Raw genomic sequence first — 18,230 nt, forward strand, 5'->3', positions numbered from 1 at the left:
GTTCAATCCCCAGTACTGCAAAAAAAAAAAAAAAAAGGTATAAAAAATAATTACTGTCAAATATATGATTTTTCATTCCTTGCTCAAGAATAGATACCAAACGTTTTAATGACTCAGAGATTGTTATAAGAGTTAGAAAAAAACATGGTGGTTTTTCAATGAAAGCTGAGACAAGATTCAGAAGTATAAACAATGGCATTATCAATTTAATGGGGAAGTCTCTAGAAGAGTTTAAGTGACTTCCCTATATCAAATCACAGTTTTGTGATATGCATCCCTTATTAGCAGTCATAGCAAAACAGCAAACCACATCGGTAATATCTAAAAATTAGCAAATCAAATGGAAATTACTTGAATAATTTTGGGATTAATTTAGTCTATTGTACCATTTGTAAAGTAGTATTATTGCATGTAATTAGATATTAGGTGTTAGATGTAAAAATATGTTAAATATATGGGGTTTTAATTGATTTTGAGACTAAATATATCACATTTTGTATATTGTTTTACTGTGCATATTGTTACATATTAGAAAATAATATGACCACATAAACATGTTCTTTTCTACAACTTAGATTTGAAAACTTGCCTTTTAGATTGAGACTAATAAAAGGGGTTCATCATTATTCTTACTAGTTAGGTATGCTAATACTACTAATTAAGGAAGAAAAGCATTATTGATGTAAAAGCAAAATGTTTAGATGAAATTTATAATCACAAATTCCTTGGACTATTAATTCACAGCAATGTAGGTAGAAAAGAAAATTTGAAGTTTCTCTGACTGAATTTCACTGTGTACATACATTTTCATTCCCTGTCTAACTTTTTATTAGAACTCTGACTAAGAAGGTTAATAATCTCATTTAGCCAAGTGTAGTGGCACACAACTATAATCCAAGCTACTCTGGAGACTAAGGCAGGAGGATTACGTGTTTAAGACCAACTTGTCTCAAAAACTAAAAAAGGGCTGGGGATGTAGGTTAATGATAAAGCACCCCTGGGTTTATTTAATTCCTAATACCATGGGGGGAGGGTATGGGGTGAACCTTTTGTGCAAAATTTTTTGTTTGTTTTTTGTTTATGTTTTTCAGGTATTTTTCTTTTTTATGAAATTCAGTCTTCATTATGTTCCCACTTTATCAAACTTTAATTTGGTGTAAAACTCAGTAAATACAGTTTTGATGGTTAACAGATAAATCTCATTATTGTGATAACCTAATATATGAAAAACTGCACATATTTTGATAAGATACAACACTAATTTTGTACTAGGTTGCAGAAACTATGTTCAATGTTAAGAATGCACTCTTGATCTTTGAGGATCTTAGTGTGTACTTGAAATAAACTGATACATGACAACTTGTGCTTTATAAAGTTTGCCAAATGTACCTGTTTGGATACATATTGTTAAAGATAAACATGATGGTTGTATGGTAGCTACTTAATTTTTTTTCCTTTTTTTAAGATTGTTGCATCTCAATTATACACAATAATGCCTTTCATTGTGGCATATTCCCACATAAGTGAAAACCCAGTTTGATCAGTTTCATTCTCCAGTAACCACCCCACCCTCTCTTTGTCCTTCCCCTATGCCCAGCCGTCCAAATAGTGAACAAGAAGTAGTGGATCTGGATGCCCTATAGACTTACACAACCAGCAGTGAAATATATTAAATATGTGACCTTACAAAATGTAAGTTCTGACCTTACATTTTTATCTAAAAAATATATCCCTAAGTTTGGAGAGATAATTGTTAATTACTACATTGTGCTCATTTTAAAATAAATGCTTTTATCTTCCTTAGTAAAAGAAAGAACAGAAATTATCCTAAGAGAATAGCTTTTAATCTTTTAGTGATCTTGTACCATAGCCTTTAATTGAATAAAATGTGTTACCATAACAGTTTTAATTAATCACAGTTCCCACTTTCCAACATATTTTGAGTCTGTCAACCGTTGGTAGTAATTTAAAAGCTTATCAAAAGACCATTAATTCAGAAAAATACTTGTCCTATCATCTGTCATTGAATTGTAGGTCGCCTCTCTAAGAATGAAGAAACATCCAAGAAGAATAATTTATTACATTTCTATACCAGTCTCATGTAAGAGGAGGTTATAGATAATACAGGAATTGAACCCATTGACCTCCCAGGCAAATGTAGCGTCTTTTCCAATCTTTAACTGTTGATGTTTATGAAATAGATACTACATTTATTTTAAAGTCCTACAAATTAGATCATAAAATCCTTATTTTATAAATTAGAAAACAGAGGCTTACCAAGGTTGAGAAATTTATAAGTGGGATTTTTACTATAGAGCCCATAATATGTCCTTTAGTGTTAGACTATAATCCTGACACATCTGTACATTCATATGGACAGCAGGATATATATTTCTTAACATAAGATTCTTTCAACATAGTCATTCTCTTTTCAAAGAAATAAAATTTTAAAAAGGCTTTTAGGTAGTTTCCATTTCTCTATTTTCACATGAACATTGTTTTAATCAGCTTTTTCCCTGCTGTGACTAAAAGACCTGACAAAAACAATTAGAGGAGGAAATGTTTCTTTTGGAGCTCACAATTTCATAGGTCTCAGTCCATAGACAGCTAGCTCCATTCCTCGGGGCTCAAGGTGAGGCAGAACATCATGGTGGAAGGGTTGGGCAGAGGGAAGCAGCTCACTTGATGATCAGGAAACAGAGACTGAACTCTCTAAATACAAAATACATACCCCAAAGGCACACCCCCAGGGACCTACCTCCTGCAGCTACACTCTACCCTTCTTCAGTTACTGCTCAGTTAATCTAGTCAGGGAATTAATTCACTGCTTGGGTTAAGACTCTGTTAACCCAATCATTTCTCCTTTAAACCTTGCATTGTCTTGCATATGAACTTTTGGGGGGGACACCTAATATCTAAACCTTGACAAATATGGAAGTATACACTTTCACATAAAAGTGATATAAGTAGTAAAGACATCAAATCAAAATGAGCTTAATTTAATTGATTTTTAAGTAAAAGGCTTAAGTTTTCTTAAAAGCATAAAGAAAGATCCATGTTCTAAATATTGGAATTACCATTGTTTAAATTGTTTTTTGTACTTTGAGTATCCTCTGTGTTCATCACAGTGTTAGACCCCTGGTATAGAAATATAAAATGGATAAAGTTTTCTGCCCTAGAGGAGTATGTTCTGAAACATAACTGTGTCAGTACTTTGGAAACAGCATCAAGGATCTGATTGATTTTAGAACCACCTTATTCCTGTTTAAGTTCATAAGATTTCATTTAGTGTTGGCGAGGATGTGGGAAAAAAGATACACTCATACATTGGTGGTGGGACTTCATATTGGTGCATCCACTCTGTAAAGAAGTGTGGAGATTCCTCAGAAAACTTGGAATGTAACCACCATTTGACCCAGCTATCCCACTCCTCAGTATATACCCAAAGAACTGAAAATCAGTATACTAAAGAGATGCGGCCACGTCAATGTTCATATTAACTCAATTCACAATACCTAAGCTGTGGAACCAACCTCGGTACCCTTCAGAAGATGAATGGATAAAGAAGTGTGGTACATATAACAATGGAATATTACTTAGCCATAAAGAAGATTGAAATTATGGCATTTGCCATAAGTGGTTAGAACTAGAGGCTATCATATTAAGTGAAATTAGCCAATCCCCCAAAACCAAAGGCCGAATGTTCTTTCTGATAATATGGATGCTGACTCGCAGTGCGGGGAGGGAGAGTGGAGTTTCACCAGATTGGACAGAGGGTAATAAGAATGGAAGAAAGAAAAGGAGATGGGAATGGGAAAAACAGTAGAGTAAATCAGACATAACTTTCCAGTGTTCATATATGAATACAAGACCAGTGTAAATCCACATCTTGTACAACCACAAGAATGAGAAGTTATACTCCATGTATGTATGATATGTCAAAATATATTCTACTAGCCATGTATAACTAAAAAGAGCAAATTGAAAAAAAAAAAAAAGATTTCACTTAGCATCAGAGCCCCTGACTTTGCTCTCGTGTCTCTACCTGTTGTTACTATATATCTTCTCTAGTTTGTTGTACCTTAACTCTTTAAGGATCTAGGGAAATAAAAACTATGCTAGAGTCTAGGGCCCAGGGTTGTGGCTCTGTGTTACAGCACTTGCCTAACTTGTGTGAGGCACTGCATTCGATCCTCAGCACCACATAAAAATGAATAAATAAAATAAAGGTATTGGATCCATCTACAACTAAAATATAAATATATATGTGTGTGTGTGTGTGTGTATATATATATATAAAATAAGCAAAAACTATACTTTCTAGCCAGGTATGATGGTGCACACATGTAATCCCAGCTACTTGGGAGGCCAAAGTATGAGAATTACAAATTTAAAGTCAAGCTGGGCCATTCAGCAAGACCCTCTCAAAAATAAAAACATATAAAAGACTGGGCATGTAGTTCAGTGGTATGGCACCCCTAGGTTCAATCCCCAATACCACCAAACAACAACAAAACACACACACACACACACAACAAAACAAAAAGAAACTGTGCTTTCTAATTTGCATGTTTCAGATTTATCACATGTAGCATTGGAATGTCCACTCAGTAAATATTTGTGGAATGAGTTTACTCCATAATCTAAGAAGTATCCTAGGACCTGCTGTCAACACAAATATATGAAGCCTTTATTATGTTTACATGTTCTAGCAGGCATTCTAAAATGGCATTCAGATTTGTGCCTATAGTTAACATGCCCCTTTTTCCTGCTAGGACCAAATTCAAAGAGTAGTCATCAGTAGCCCTCTGACAGCATTCATATCTAGCTGTTTCAGTATTAGGGGAAAAAAGGCACCCTGTTGCACATATATCATTTCCTTCCTGTGAGTAATATGTTTGATTTTCTTATTTTAAAATCTTATGTAAATCTTATTTTATATCATTTAAAGTAGGAAAGGTGCTTCAACAAGGCTGAAAGAAGATAGGTAGCATTTTCAAAATGAATTTATCTTGATTTGTTACCATGAAATTAATTAAGATAGACTCAGAAAAAATACATCATTGTTGTGGGTGGTTATATTTAAACTAAAACTTATTGTATAGTCATGACATTTTTGTGGATTTGAGTTTCTATTTTCTTTACCATTTCCTAAAATGTATTTCATGACAGTGATAGTTTCATAGGAGAACAAAAACAGAAGAAAAAAAGAATTTTACAGATACGTTTAGAAATTCATGATTTTCTACAGGAGTTTTCAGGACCTTTGATGTGTTTATGGGTTATTCTAGTACCTTATATGGCAAGTCATAAAGATCTTAACTATAACAGTTGTGGGGACAGATTAATGTATATTTAGAGAGTGATTAAAGGGTTAAAATCAATATGGTATGGACATTTGATTGATGGGAGGGTAAGAGGAAGTAATCTCTAGGCTTCATGTTTGGCCAGCTGGGTAGATAGTGATGCCATTAAAGGAGACAGACAGCAGGTGGAAAGTCAGATTTGAAAAGATGATGAAATTCATTAGTTACGATCAAATTCAAAACTTCGGAGACTTTCAAGTGGGTATTTCCAGGAGAGGAGTAGGTAAGGTTGTATCCTAGGAAGAGAATTTAAAGATTTCTGGGTCATCAAAGTAATTGTGATAGTTAAAACCACAGCAGTATCATCTCAGTGGCTAGGTAGAATAAGAAAAGGGCCAAGGATGACCCCTGAGAAACACAAATTTGGAAATGAGTGACAGAGGAAAAGGAATATAAGCAGAAAGAACAACAATGGGAAGAATTTTTTTTTTTTAAAGCTACAGAAAAGAGGAGTCTTTTTCCCAATAAGATAGATATAGGAAAAGGGATGTCTACAAATTATAAGATTACATCATGCTTTGATTCCTTTACCTGTTACTCTCTAAGTCATAACTGATGGTACTACATGTTTCCTAAGTCCGTGACAGGCATGAGAATTTTGTAAACTCAGTAGGATCTTAGGATTTTTGTATTATTTTAGAAATGGAGGCCAGGCGTGGTGACACATGCATATAATCCCGACGGCTCTGGAAGCTGAGGCAGGAGGATCGTGAGTTCAAAGCCAGCCTCAGCAATTTAGTGAGGCCCTCAGCTACTCGGCGAGACCTGAGTCTCTAAATAAAATATAAAAAAGGGCTGGGGATGTAACCCAGTGGTTAAGTGCCCCTGGGTTCAATCCCCAGTAGCCCCCCAACAAAAAAATAAATAAATAAATAAAAGAGAAATGTATTTTTTTTCCTAATGTATTAAGAAAATTGGGGAAATTTTTTCTTTTCATAGAACTATTGTTAGTATGCTTGAGTATTAAAGATTCAGAAGTATTATTTCTAATCACCTTATGTTAAGGGGAAAAAAAAATCCAGATAATCCAACCTGGAAGAAAACAATTGTACTACATCTACTATGAGAAGGCAAAGTCCTGATGAAAACCTATTAATTTGCACTCTTCAGCGGTGAGCTGGAATGGGAATGAAAAAATACTTAGACCAATGTTATGGAAAAGATCTTCCACAATAATATTTTGAGTTTCTTGCCAAAAAGAACTAACTCTAGTGAGTATTTTGAGATAATATTAGTGATAAATTGTGTTGAGGTCACAAAAGGAGTATTATTTGTTTTGATCTTCAACACTTCACCTTTGATGTTTTCACATAGTTATATTTCTCCTAAGCCATGAAAAGCAACTTTAAGGACTCAAGTACCTCTGATATCCTCATATTACAATGCAAGTTGGGAAATATTTCAACTAATTTAGACTTGCTTTTCAGACTTGATCATTAATTATTTTGGCAAAATTGTAGTATGAAATATTAATATATACCTGCATATTTGCAGTTATTTTGAGCTTTAATCCTATGATTTAATAAAGAAAAGACAAATTTATACGTGTATAAATATAGCATCGGTGTAAAGAGCCTTTCTTAAGAAATTCTCATATAACTGCAACTGCTTGAGTATAACCCTTATATAGATGTGCTATAGTTTCAAATATATACCTTTCTGTTTTAAAATCAATATTGTATACTAAGAAACATGCAGCAGAGTGAATTGATAGGCACTGTCTTTTCAAAGTATTGGTGATTTCTGATGACGTTTGGCAATATGTATATACACATATATATACAGAGAAAGATGTGCTAAAAATATAAATTCTTGCCGTCTGACATGGGTTTTTCTGGCTTTCTGTGCCTTAATCATTCAATGTTTTGCTCTTGGTCACCTAAACTTTCACCAGTCTAATTTTGAGTTTTTCCCAGTTTGTGTTTTAACCAGCCCCCCTCCCCCTTTCTTTTTCCACATTTCTATCATTCTGGTGTAGGGCATTTCTGATCTGCAATTGTTCTGTACTATATCTTAGTAAATTTTAAGTGATATTGAAAGCATAATGTGTGTACTTTTAAGGTATAGTTAGGCATTTTTAAATCAAAATCAGTTACTTAGAATTTTGAAATTTAAAGAGAAAGATAAACCGATATGCCATATAAACCTATTCTGTAATGTATACAATCTCACTGTAACACATGTGCTTAATTTCAGAAATTTGATTTAGAGAAAATATTTTCACTTTGTTGCACAGAAATCTTTGCAGATCAGCATTGCTGACTACCAAAAAACATAATAACATATAGTGTCATCTGATTTTTAGTTTTGCTTCCTTGTTGCTGCAGTTAAATTCTGTGCATCAAAATAATTGGCTGTCATGTACTTACTAGATGCGATTGAACAACATCTTAAGTTTTTATTGAACATATGCAAACTGAGTGAATCCTAATTTTTCCATATATTTTATGCCTTTATTTTCTCTGATATTATCTGATGTGACATCTTTTTTTCTATTTATTGATCAATAAGAAAAAATTGCATTTTAAGATAAAAGCTTAAACTTCCTAGTTTATATGCAGGACTAGTAACCACTATGGTTTTAATATGCATTTGTGTCAAAGATCACTTAATTTTCTCAGAACTTTACTTAACAGAAGTATCCTTTTTTCAAGTCTAAACTTGCTTTTTCTTCAACACAATATTCATCAATTTTAAGAAACTTTTTCATTTAAGGCACATGTACTTAAATCTTCATGATGAAACATTTTAAAGAGTTTATTCAAAGTTTTCCTAGTATTCATGTTTATCATATAATCAGACTTTATGATGATAGGAAATATTTGAGTTTCGTTAATCTTTGGTAACTTGAACAGATTTGAAGAGTAAACAGAATCTTTGAAATTCTATTGAATATTACTTAGTATCCTTATAACTATATACAGTCATTTTAGAAATGATTGAAGTGTACGTGGTCATTTGTTTTAGAATTATCTTCACTAGAAATTAAAAGGAAAAACCATTTCTATTTTTTGACTTTAAATGAAAACTAAAATAAGATCTTTAGAACTTTTTTTAGGATATGTGCTTAACATATCTATGCTTGTTCTTTGAAAACATATCCTTGTTTATAGAAAAATTTGTAGGCATCCCAACATTTGTTAAATATTTAAACATATTCCTTGAACATCTTAATGAAAAGATCTCTATTCACTAATGTTTCTATATATTGATTTATAGCATTGTTCTAGACAGTGCATTTAAAAATAACTTCTTAAAAAATTTTAATGGATATTTGCTTGGACTTCATCTAATTTTTACCTTTTCTCCTAAAATTACATCACTCAAAAAAATTTTTTGTCATTACATTTTCTCTCCTAGACTGAGTGAAGCAGAGTACCCAAATTGCTCATATTTTTATTTAACTAAATGAAAGTATGCCATAGATTTTTATTTTTAAATAGAGCTATTCCTTGTCAGACAGCTAGAACATTTGACAGTAGTACCCTGAGTTCTCCAAAAGCTATGGAAAATATTCACCAGTTTGCTTTCAAATCAACTCTGCTGCATGCGTTCACAAGTTTCATAAAGATTGCATGCTTTCTGTTTTCAATACAAATTGTATTTTTTTTCATACCCATCTTTGCTTTTTATTTTTTTATTTTTGTTTCCCTTTTCTTGGTTGGATGCCTGTGTGTGTTTATTCCAAATCCCTGTCCAGTCCTGGAGTTTGAACTACGGAAAGCCAAGGAGACCATTCAGGCCCTCCGAGCCAACCTGACAAAGGCTGCAGGTGGTGTACATAAAACTTTTTTGAGACTTTTTCTATTTTGACAACGTAGAAGTAGCTGGGTATTTTAAAATGTAAAATAGTAAAACGTTATTTATATTTTTTTCCACCAGAACATGAGGTTCCTTTACAGGAACGAAAAAATTACAAATCAAGTCCTGAAATTCAGGTGGGTGAATGACAGATCTAAAAGTATCTTCCACATAAAATGGTAGTACAAGTATTGAAGGAAGAAAACTTATGGTTTTACATCTGTCTTTTGTTTCCAGGAGCCAATCAAACCTCTTGAAAAGAGAGCTCTAAACTTCTTAGTCAATGAATTTTTATTGAAGAATAACTACAAACTTACATCAATAACTTTTTCAGATGAAAATGATGATCAGGTAAAGTCAGTTTTTTAAAGTGACTTATTTCCTTTTAACTTAGTTTACTTTCTCTTTTATCTGTGTTTTGTTTGTTGGTCTGTTTTAAGTTACACCTGTAGTAAAATTCTTGTACCATTCTACTGGTTAGCAAAAACAACAGCTCCTAATCTTTCCAGTCTTGTATTCTGTTGACTTACAGATTTTTTTTCTTTTCTTACAACTTTCTACATAAAGACTTTTTGTTCTTCCTAGCTTTTTTTAACAACTTCCTAGTAATTTATAATCCATCCATATTTGCATGTATTCATAAAGTGTGCCTTTTGTTTTTACTTTAAAATGTTTACTCAGTAATATAGTTTTATTTACACTTAGAAATTCAGTTTAGGGCTGGGGTGGTAGCTCAGTGGTAGAGCACTTGCCTAGCATGTGTGAGGCACTGGATTTGAGCCTCAGCACCACATAAAATAAATAAAATGAAGGTATTGTGTCCATCTACAACTAAAAATATTGGAAAAAAAGAAATTCAGTTTAACTATAGAAACTTCAGTAACTCTATGACAATTAAGAGTTAGATAACACAATAATTAAGATGCTGTTTTGAATGAGAGTGAAAATAGAAATTGTACTTCTGAATAGGGGCCAATTATAGAAGTTCATTGTTATTTTCTTGATAAATTCTTTTAAGTAAAGAAATGATGGATAATTTAGTGTTGTCTCTTAGCTCTGGAAATTTTGGCTACTTAGTGCTAATGGATCTGTTTGAATTATATACCTTAGAAATCTAAATTCCATAGTGTTCATTATATAGAAATAAGGAGGCCATCATTTTTGTTTTTATTTTTTTCATGATACTTTATTTTTTGTTGTACCTAGAGATTGAACCCAGGACCTTGTACATACTAGGCACAGACCTTACCTCCAACCATACCTCCAACCCCAGGAGACCATCATTTTAAATTTATTTTGTTGGTTCATAAAATCTTACATGGATCTTTTTGAATCTCATTAAGGGAGATAGCATTTTAATAGCCTCTCAATTATTGCAAAATACTTAGCCAGACTTTAATATAATATAGTCATGCATTGCTTAATAGAAGAAATACTTTCTGGGAACTACAGCATTAGGCGATGCCATCATTGTACAAACATTATAGCGTAATTTTACACAAACCAAAATGGTTAAAACATTGTTAAGTGATCTAACCTTATGGGCCCACCATCTTATATGAAGGCTGTAAATATCTATTTATTAAATGGTAGCTTTACTGAACATATACTATGTAAAAGACATTAAACTAGTATTCTGCTAACATAAATACTACGTTACGGTTATAGCTTAAGTGATTTGTGTTTGTATTGGATGACTAACCAAAGAACAACAAAAATTTTGACTACATGGGGAAGAGTAAGAGACTAAAAGGAATCAGAAAGAGGAAAAGAAAAACAAAGAATAGATAGGACCCATAAAACAAATAGCAAGATGGTAGATTTAAATTTCTAATGAAGGCCTAGGCACTATAAACAAATATATTGAGAGAAATTAAAGAACACTTAAATGAACAGGTATATTGTTCTCATTGATAGTTACATCGTGCTCAATGTTGTCAGTGTTTGATTGGATTTGGATTTGTAATACATTCTAACCTGCATGTCCCTGGCATCATTCATTCATTTGGAAAAGGCAAGAAACTAGTATAGCCAAAACAACTTTAATAAAGGACAGAGTTATAGGACTTAAACTACCTGATGTCAAGTCTTAAAAAATTGTGTAGTCAAGACAGTGTCATATTGTTAAACAAGTAAATGAAGCAGAATGGAGTCTAGAGATAGATTCACATATGGATGTTTCTTCGCTGTCCCACAAAATGCAAAGTAAATTCCATGCAGAAAGAATAATATTTTGTTTTTTTAAACAAATGATCCTAAAACAATTTGATATCCATATGTTCTTCAAGATGAAAACCAAACCATATTCAATAACATATACAAAAAATGAGCTCAAAATGAATCATAGACTTTACAGATCCTGAAAAGCTATAAGGCTACAAGAGGAAAAGAGGGAGAAAATCATTGCAATTTTGAAAGGTAGGCAGATTTCTTAGATCTGACACCAAAAACTTGTTTGTTCTTCCATCAGATATGCTGTTATAAAAATTAATAGCTTCTGCTCTTTGAAAGTCACTCTTAAGTGAACAAAAAGACAAGCCACAGAGTATGTAAAAATATTTCTTATGTAAAAATATTTACAAGTAATATATCTGATAAAGAATTTGTAAGAATGCTCTAACCTCAATAATAAGAAATTAATCCAGTTTAAAAAACCTGCAATTTCATATGCAGGTTTGGTTTTTTTCCAAAGCTCCTACTCTAAATATGCATATTCACTTCAAATTTAATCCTTAATAATAACTGTCTTATTATTCAAATAAGCTTTTTCTGATATATTAGGGAGAGATGTGTTTGTAAGAAAGTATTGCATGCAGTTGATTACTCAAGAACTTCTTAAAGTTCTTATAAAAATCTTTACCCATAGAACTTGAGATGCTGTGCCTTTTTTAGTTTTAATAAAGTTGTATTAGATTGGATAAAAGAGAGTATTTCCAAATGCAACAATTCAAAAACAGCTATTTGCATTTTTAAAATTGCCAGAAGCATTGTTTAATGATATAATTTGACTCGAAGAGCTACAACAAAAAGACAAGCAGATTAAATTGGCTGTTTACCCACTTAAGAGATTATACTAATTATGTATAGATTGGAATAATGAGGGAAGAAAACAATGCTGTCTGAGTTTACTTGTAACTTTTAAACAGTAAATACAATTTATGAACTATAACTATCTTAATCTAAAAATGTTGAATGACTTCATGCTATTAGAGTTCACATTTTTGATAAATTTAAGACAAACCTACTTACCTAGAACGTCAGGAAGATTACAAGAATAATATTGGACAGGAGAAGATGTAAAGAGTTTAAGTATTAATTATCACTGGAACATACTTTGGTGTCATAACAAACTTATGGTTATGTTTGGTTCTTCAGATGTTAGCAATATTAATATGACTCTCAAAAATGCAAAATAAAATTACCTGTAAGATTTTTTTGTTTTATTATTTTTTACCTTTTAGGATTTTGAATTATGGGATGATGTAGGATTAAACATTCCCAAACCTCCAGACTTACTACAACTTTACCGAGATTTTGGAAATCATCAAGTGGCTGGGAAAGATCTTGTGGATGTGGCCAGTGGTGTAGAAGAAGATGAATTAGAGGCTCTTACACCAGTTTTGGGCAGTCTGCCTCCATCCCTTGAAACTCTTCAACCTGTAGAGGTAAGAAATACAAACTCATAGTCAAGTTCATAAAAAGTATTTAAACTGTGTAAAAGAATCTGATGAGATCTTGAGTTTCTTTTTCTCCTATTTTGATTTTAGAACTCTTTGCTAATACAGAAACTAGAAGATAAAATTAGTTTATTAAATAGTGAGAAATGGTCATTGATGGAACAAATGAGAAGACTTGAAAGGTTAGTACTTAGTCATTATTTCTGAAAATGCTCTTTAACTTTGTAAAGACAGTCGTAGGTTATGTAAATATATGAAACAACTTCTCAGTAGTAAAGCACAATTTTTAATGTTTTAGTAATCCTGAAAGAATTATATTGGCTTTATGTATTTAAAATAATAAAAATCCTTCCCCCACCAAAAAAAAAAAAAAAGTTCTTGAATCACCATAGTGGTATTATAATTAATTATGTCTTTGAACTAAGAAATTAGGTATTTTGATCTCCCCTGAGTTGTGTCAGTATTGTTAACAACTCTTCCACATTAGTGTTGTGCATTTTTCCCATTATTTCATCTCATTCTTATAATAATACTGTAATAATCTTTAATCCTAATGAACTCTACTTTGCAAATGAAGAAAGGAAAAGTGAGTGCCCATCAAAAGCAAAGTTTATAAGACCATTTTTATAGTTCATTGTTGAATTTATAGCTGCACCTTTATATATATGAAGCTTCTGTGAATATTGTAGGGCAAAAGATTATTATTTGCCAAACCATTTGCTATTACTATTACATTTGCTATTACTATTACGTATTTTACTATTACATTTTTAAAGTTTTAAACCCATTATAAGGTTCATTCTGTTGCCAAAGTTTTCAAGAATAAAGTTGTTCTCTGGTAATTTCTTCTTTTGTTCTACAGTGAAATGGACTTCCTCAAAAATGAACACTTTGCCAACCCAGCAGTTTTTGACTCTGTTCAACCTTCCTTAGATCCATCTCCCCACAAAGACTCTGAAGACAGTGGACAGAGTCAAGTTGTAAATAGTTCAGACAAGGGAAAAAATGAGGATATCCGTCTTTCAGTAACAGATAAAACTGATTCCATTATTCCTAAAGAGAATCCCTCAGATTCTTTCCCTAGGATAGAAAGAGAAGGAACACCATCTTCTTCTCCAGCAAGTAAAACCACAGTTCACTTTGATAAACCCAACAGGTTAGTATGTATAATTAGAACTATAAATGGATCTCATCTTTATTTTGGAACTGTACCTTTTATTTTATTAAGTACCTTGTCAAACTGGAAGAACTTCAGTTCTTATTTGTACTTATTTGCAGATCAGATGTATGAATTTCTTTACATTTGACAACATGGCATATAGCAAAGTTCATTTCATAAATTAATTAATAAATTAAATCACATCAAGGAGAAATAAATAATAAAGGGACTAGGTTCTGAAGTACATAAATAACATGTGTGTTACTATGCTATATACACTAGCCAGTGCATTTTACCTTTTCTCTTGTTCAGTCAGTATTGAACTCTGAAGGTTTTAGTGCTGCACAGTTGCTCATGTTAAAAAAGAGAATAATCTTTGCTCCCAGTCATTTTTCCTGTGTCTGCTTCTATTCCTGATATTATATCATATTCTCTTAATTTTTTAATTTAATTTTTGGGGGACTACAGTGCTTGAACTCAAAGAAATGAAAAAAGCATGGTCCCTGTCCTTCATGATCATATCTTCTAGTTGATAAGGCAAAATATAATTTTGAAATTTTTTAGGTTATAATTTTAAAAAATACTTTCAAGATAGGAATATTTACTAGGCTCTCTTTATACATTGGATATATAATTCAGTTCCTAGTGCTTTATGTATACTGACTGATTTAAATATACTGTGGTGTATTTTTAGCCACAAGCTTATTCACCTTCCTCCTATTATATAGAGAAATATTATACCCACTACTAGGCTGCAGTAGCAAAGCATTACTACTTTAATGTGCTTTAGGTTCACAAGTCCTCTTTATTAGTGGGAAGTATTGGATTTTTTTTTTTAGATCTATTAGATATATTTTTTTTCTTTAGGTATTATGGGGGTTAAAAAACGAAATAGATGTGGTACATCTTCAAAATGTATTTATTCCAAGTTCTAATATGCAAAAGATATCAAAAAATCTATAATACTGAGTAATAACTCATTTGCAAAGTTCTTTAGTTTTTAGAAGAACTTCTGTATTTTTCCTTTTTTTCCCCCTCCAGAACCATCCATTGGAGATAGATGATTGTTAAATTTGTTCAACTAATTTTCTTCTAGTTTTTACTGTGTTCCACACAGTGTAAAAAGGATTATAGTGGTAAGCAAGACATACAGGAATTCCTTCAGTCATAAATATATAGTATGAGAGAAACAATCAAGCAATTACACTAAAGTTTCAAAAGTGGTAGTATAATTTTTGCTTTGAAAACACAAAATCAAGTCTCGTAACCTAGTTAAAGCAGGAAAGATTTCATATGTCATTAAAGTGTCATCTAATCTGGGACTGAAAGACCAAGGAGTAATAGGAGAAGTAATGAGTGTTCCACTAAGAAAGATCAGTGGGTGCAAAGAGAGCTGTGTGCTTTGTGGAAAACAAGGATTTGGTAAGATTTGGGCAATGAATATAAATGAAAGGAATGATAGGAGTTGAAATTAAAGAATTAAGCAAAGACTGAGTCATATAAACCCATGTTAACTGATTTAAGAGAGTTTGGATGTAATGGTATCTAATTTTTTGAAAGCATCCTTCAGGATAAAGCAAGACTGGAAGAGAGGAGACTAATGTAAGGTGTATAAATTGGAAGAATCCAAGTAAGAAATTAGTGAGAACTGTTAGAACTTTGGGAATGAACATGAATAGATTTGGATAGATTTGCAGGATAATTGGAAGTTTAACAATTGTTTGGATTTGAGGTTAAAAAAAGGGAAAAATCAAAACTCATGTGTTTTTTGGCTTCAGCAAGTGGATGGATTATAGGCTCTCCCATTGATAACATATGGGAGGATCATAAAAGACTCAAACATTGGCACACCACTGGAACTCTACAATCATAGAGATTACTGGGTGCCACTTTGCGATATGTATTAAATAAGCATTATTATGTAAGTTTTGGGGTTAGCCTATTCTTGTATAACGTAATCATAATTTTATGAGTACGCTACAGTACAGATCAGTATTGTGTTAAAACTATAAATGGGTTTAACCTTTATTACATATAAATAGCTTAATATTTTCTATTACCAAAAGACTTATTTCTTTAAAATGTATTATGAACTTCAGTTTATCGTTAAATTTTGTCTCTTTTATGTGGGTGGGTCTCTAACATGAAAGTTCGTCATTATTATCATTATTTATATTAGTACAACTTCAATTCCTCTTAGTAATATACTAGATCAACCTTTATATCTCCTTTACCTTCAGTAATCTTTTTGGGACTGTGGAGAATTGGAGGTGAGGAAAGTTCTCATTTTAGATTTTGCAAATATTTTCTATAATCATCAGCCACCGTACCATTTCAGACTTGATTCAGTAACTTAAGGACCATTCGTTCATGGTTTGTGTTTTTTTCTCCTATATATTTCTCCAGTGAAATGTTCTTTAAGTAACTGGTGACTGAGAAATCTGGTTAACATTTATAAGTGAGAAATAATACAGAAATGGGAGTTATGCACTACTTTTACCTTAAATGTCAGTGATAATTCTTTGGTATTCTCCTTTTCTTCCAATGTTTTCTTCTAGGAAATTGTCCCCTGCTTTCCACCAAGCACTACTTTCTTTTTGTCGAATGTCAGCAGATAGTCGTTTAGGATCAGAGGTAATCCTTAAAGTACTCCTTTACTTCCTTAAAGTATTCTTCTATATTTTCTTATTCATGTCTCATACAGAAGCACACATGATAACACTATATTTCAAATGAAAGTCTGCTATTAAGAAACAGTACCTTAAATTGTAAACTTAAAGGGAAATTACTTGATTATTTCTGTTCTTTGGATAATGGCTGTGTTTATAAATATTAAAGTAACCTCTTGTCTCTGTTTTTAATACAGTATGTCTAATGATAGCATCTTTTGGGTACAATTCAGAATACTAAGGTGTACACTGTTTTATGTTTCAGGTATTTTTAGATAGCAGTTTTTATTTCACTCAAGGTGATTGTCTTTCATAGCAAAGTTTTAATTCTCAGATCTGTTTTGCTGATGTAATTATTGCAGACTCATTTTGAGAACATAATAATAATAATTATTATTATTATTATTTCCTATCTTTCTATTCACTTCTTTTCTAGCTGTTTTTTTAGTTGATTCCACTTGGTCTTCCATGCACCCTGTCTTAGATTGTCACTGGGAATATTAAACAGCTGGAAGATGGTTTAGTTGCAGTCTGGCAATCTTCATTATAAGATTGTATCAGCTTTTTTGGACCACCCCTTGTATACAACTTCATTATACAAACTGCTTAGGCAGTGATTGCAGTTTTGTGAGTATATTTTCAAGGATAAAAACAGAAACAGCCCCAAATCTATTCTATCCCCACTTGTTCCCAGAATTAAATCCTGGTAGACCTCCCTGACTTCACCCTTATTTTTTTACTGGTATTTTATTTAATTTTTATATTATACACATATTTTTATTTTTAATTGGCACATAGTAATTATACATATTTATGGGGTATGTTTTGATATTTCAATATATTAATACACTGTGTAATAATAAGATCAGGGTAGTTATTATGTCTGTCATTTAAGATATTTCGATTTCACTGTATTGGGAACATGCAAAATCCTAGCTATTTGAAATATTCAGTTAATCATTATTCATCATACTTATCTTATTGTGCTATAGAACATTAAAAACTATTCCTCCTGGGGAATGGAGATGTTACTCAGTGGTAGAGTGCTTTTCCAGACTGCTTGAGGCCGTGGGTTCATTGCCTAGCACTGTAAAATAAATAAAATTATTCCTTCTATCCAATTGTGCCCCCTTTACTAGTATTTTTTAAAATTTTTAAAATTTGTTTTAATTCGTTATACATGAATTTACTAGTATTTTTAATCATCTTGGCCCACAAAATGTTAATGCCATTTGTTAATGTCAATGTTGTTATGGTCATTATTACCATAAGTTATGTTGGAATGTGTATTAAGAACAGAGGTAGCAGGATCCAAAGCATTAACTTTAACCTACTTTTAATGCACAGAATTCTTCCATTTTCAGCATTTTTTAATTCTTTGATTTTCTAGGTGTCCCGGATTGCAGACAGTGAAAAAAGCGTTATGTTAATGCTGGGACGCTGCCTGCCACACATTGTTCCTAACGTACTATTGGCAAAGAGAGAGGTAAAACACATAAAGTATTTTCACCCCAATAATGCCATCATGTTGTCCATTTTTTGTCATTTTGAAGTTTAG

The 18,230-nt window shown here is 32.0% G+C and overlaps 1 protein-coding gene across 7 annotated transcripts in view; it reads left to right on the forward strand.

Moving 5' to 3' along the window:
* Positions 1-18,230, forward strand: part of RELCH (RAB11 binding and LisH domain, coiled-coil and HEAT repeat containing) — a 104,898-nt gene that overhangs the window by 25,081 nt on the left and 61,587 nt on the right. For all 7 annotated transcript variants that reach the window (XR_013758599.1, XM_079108414.1, XM_079108412.1 and 4 more), the window contains exons 3-10: positions 9,067-9,138; positions 9,249-9,304; positions 9,405-9,518; positions 12,629-12,832; positions 12,935-13,026; positions 13,707-14,000; positions 16,562-16,637; positions 18,063-18,158. Coding sequence is in view for 6 of the 7 variants with exons in the window: in XM_079108414.1 (XP_078964540.1) it covers positions 9,067-9,138; positions 9,249-9,304; positions 9,405-9,518; positions 12,629-12,832; positions 12,935-13,026; positions 13,707-14,000; positions 16,562-16,637; positions 18,063-18,158 (1,004 nt within the window). In the remaining variant the exon portion in view is untranslated. The remainder of the gene's footprint in view (positions 1-9,066; positions 9,139-9,248; positions 9,305-9,404; positions 9,519-12,628; positions 12,833-12,934; positions 13,027-13,706; positions 14,001-16,561; positions 16,638-18,062; positions 18,159-18,230) is intronic.

The sequence above is a fragment of the Sciurus vulgaris genome (assembly GCF_902686455.1).
Source record: "Sciurus vulgaris genome assembly, chromosome: 13".
NCBI lineage: Eukaryota > Metazoa > Chordata > Mammalia > Rodentia > Sciuridae > Sciurus > Sciurus vulgaris.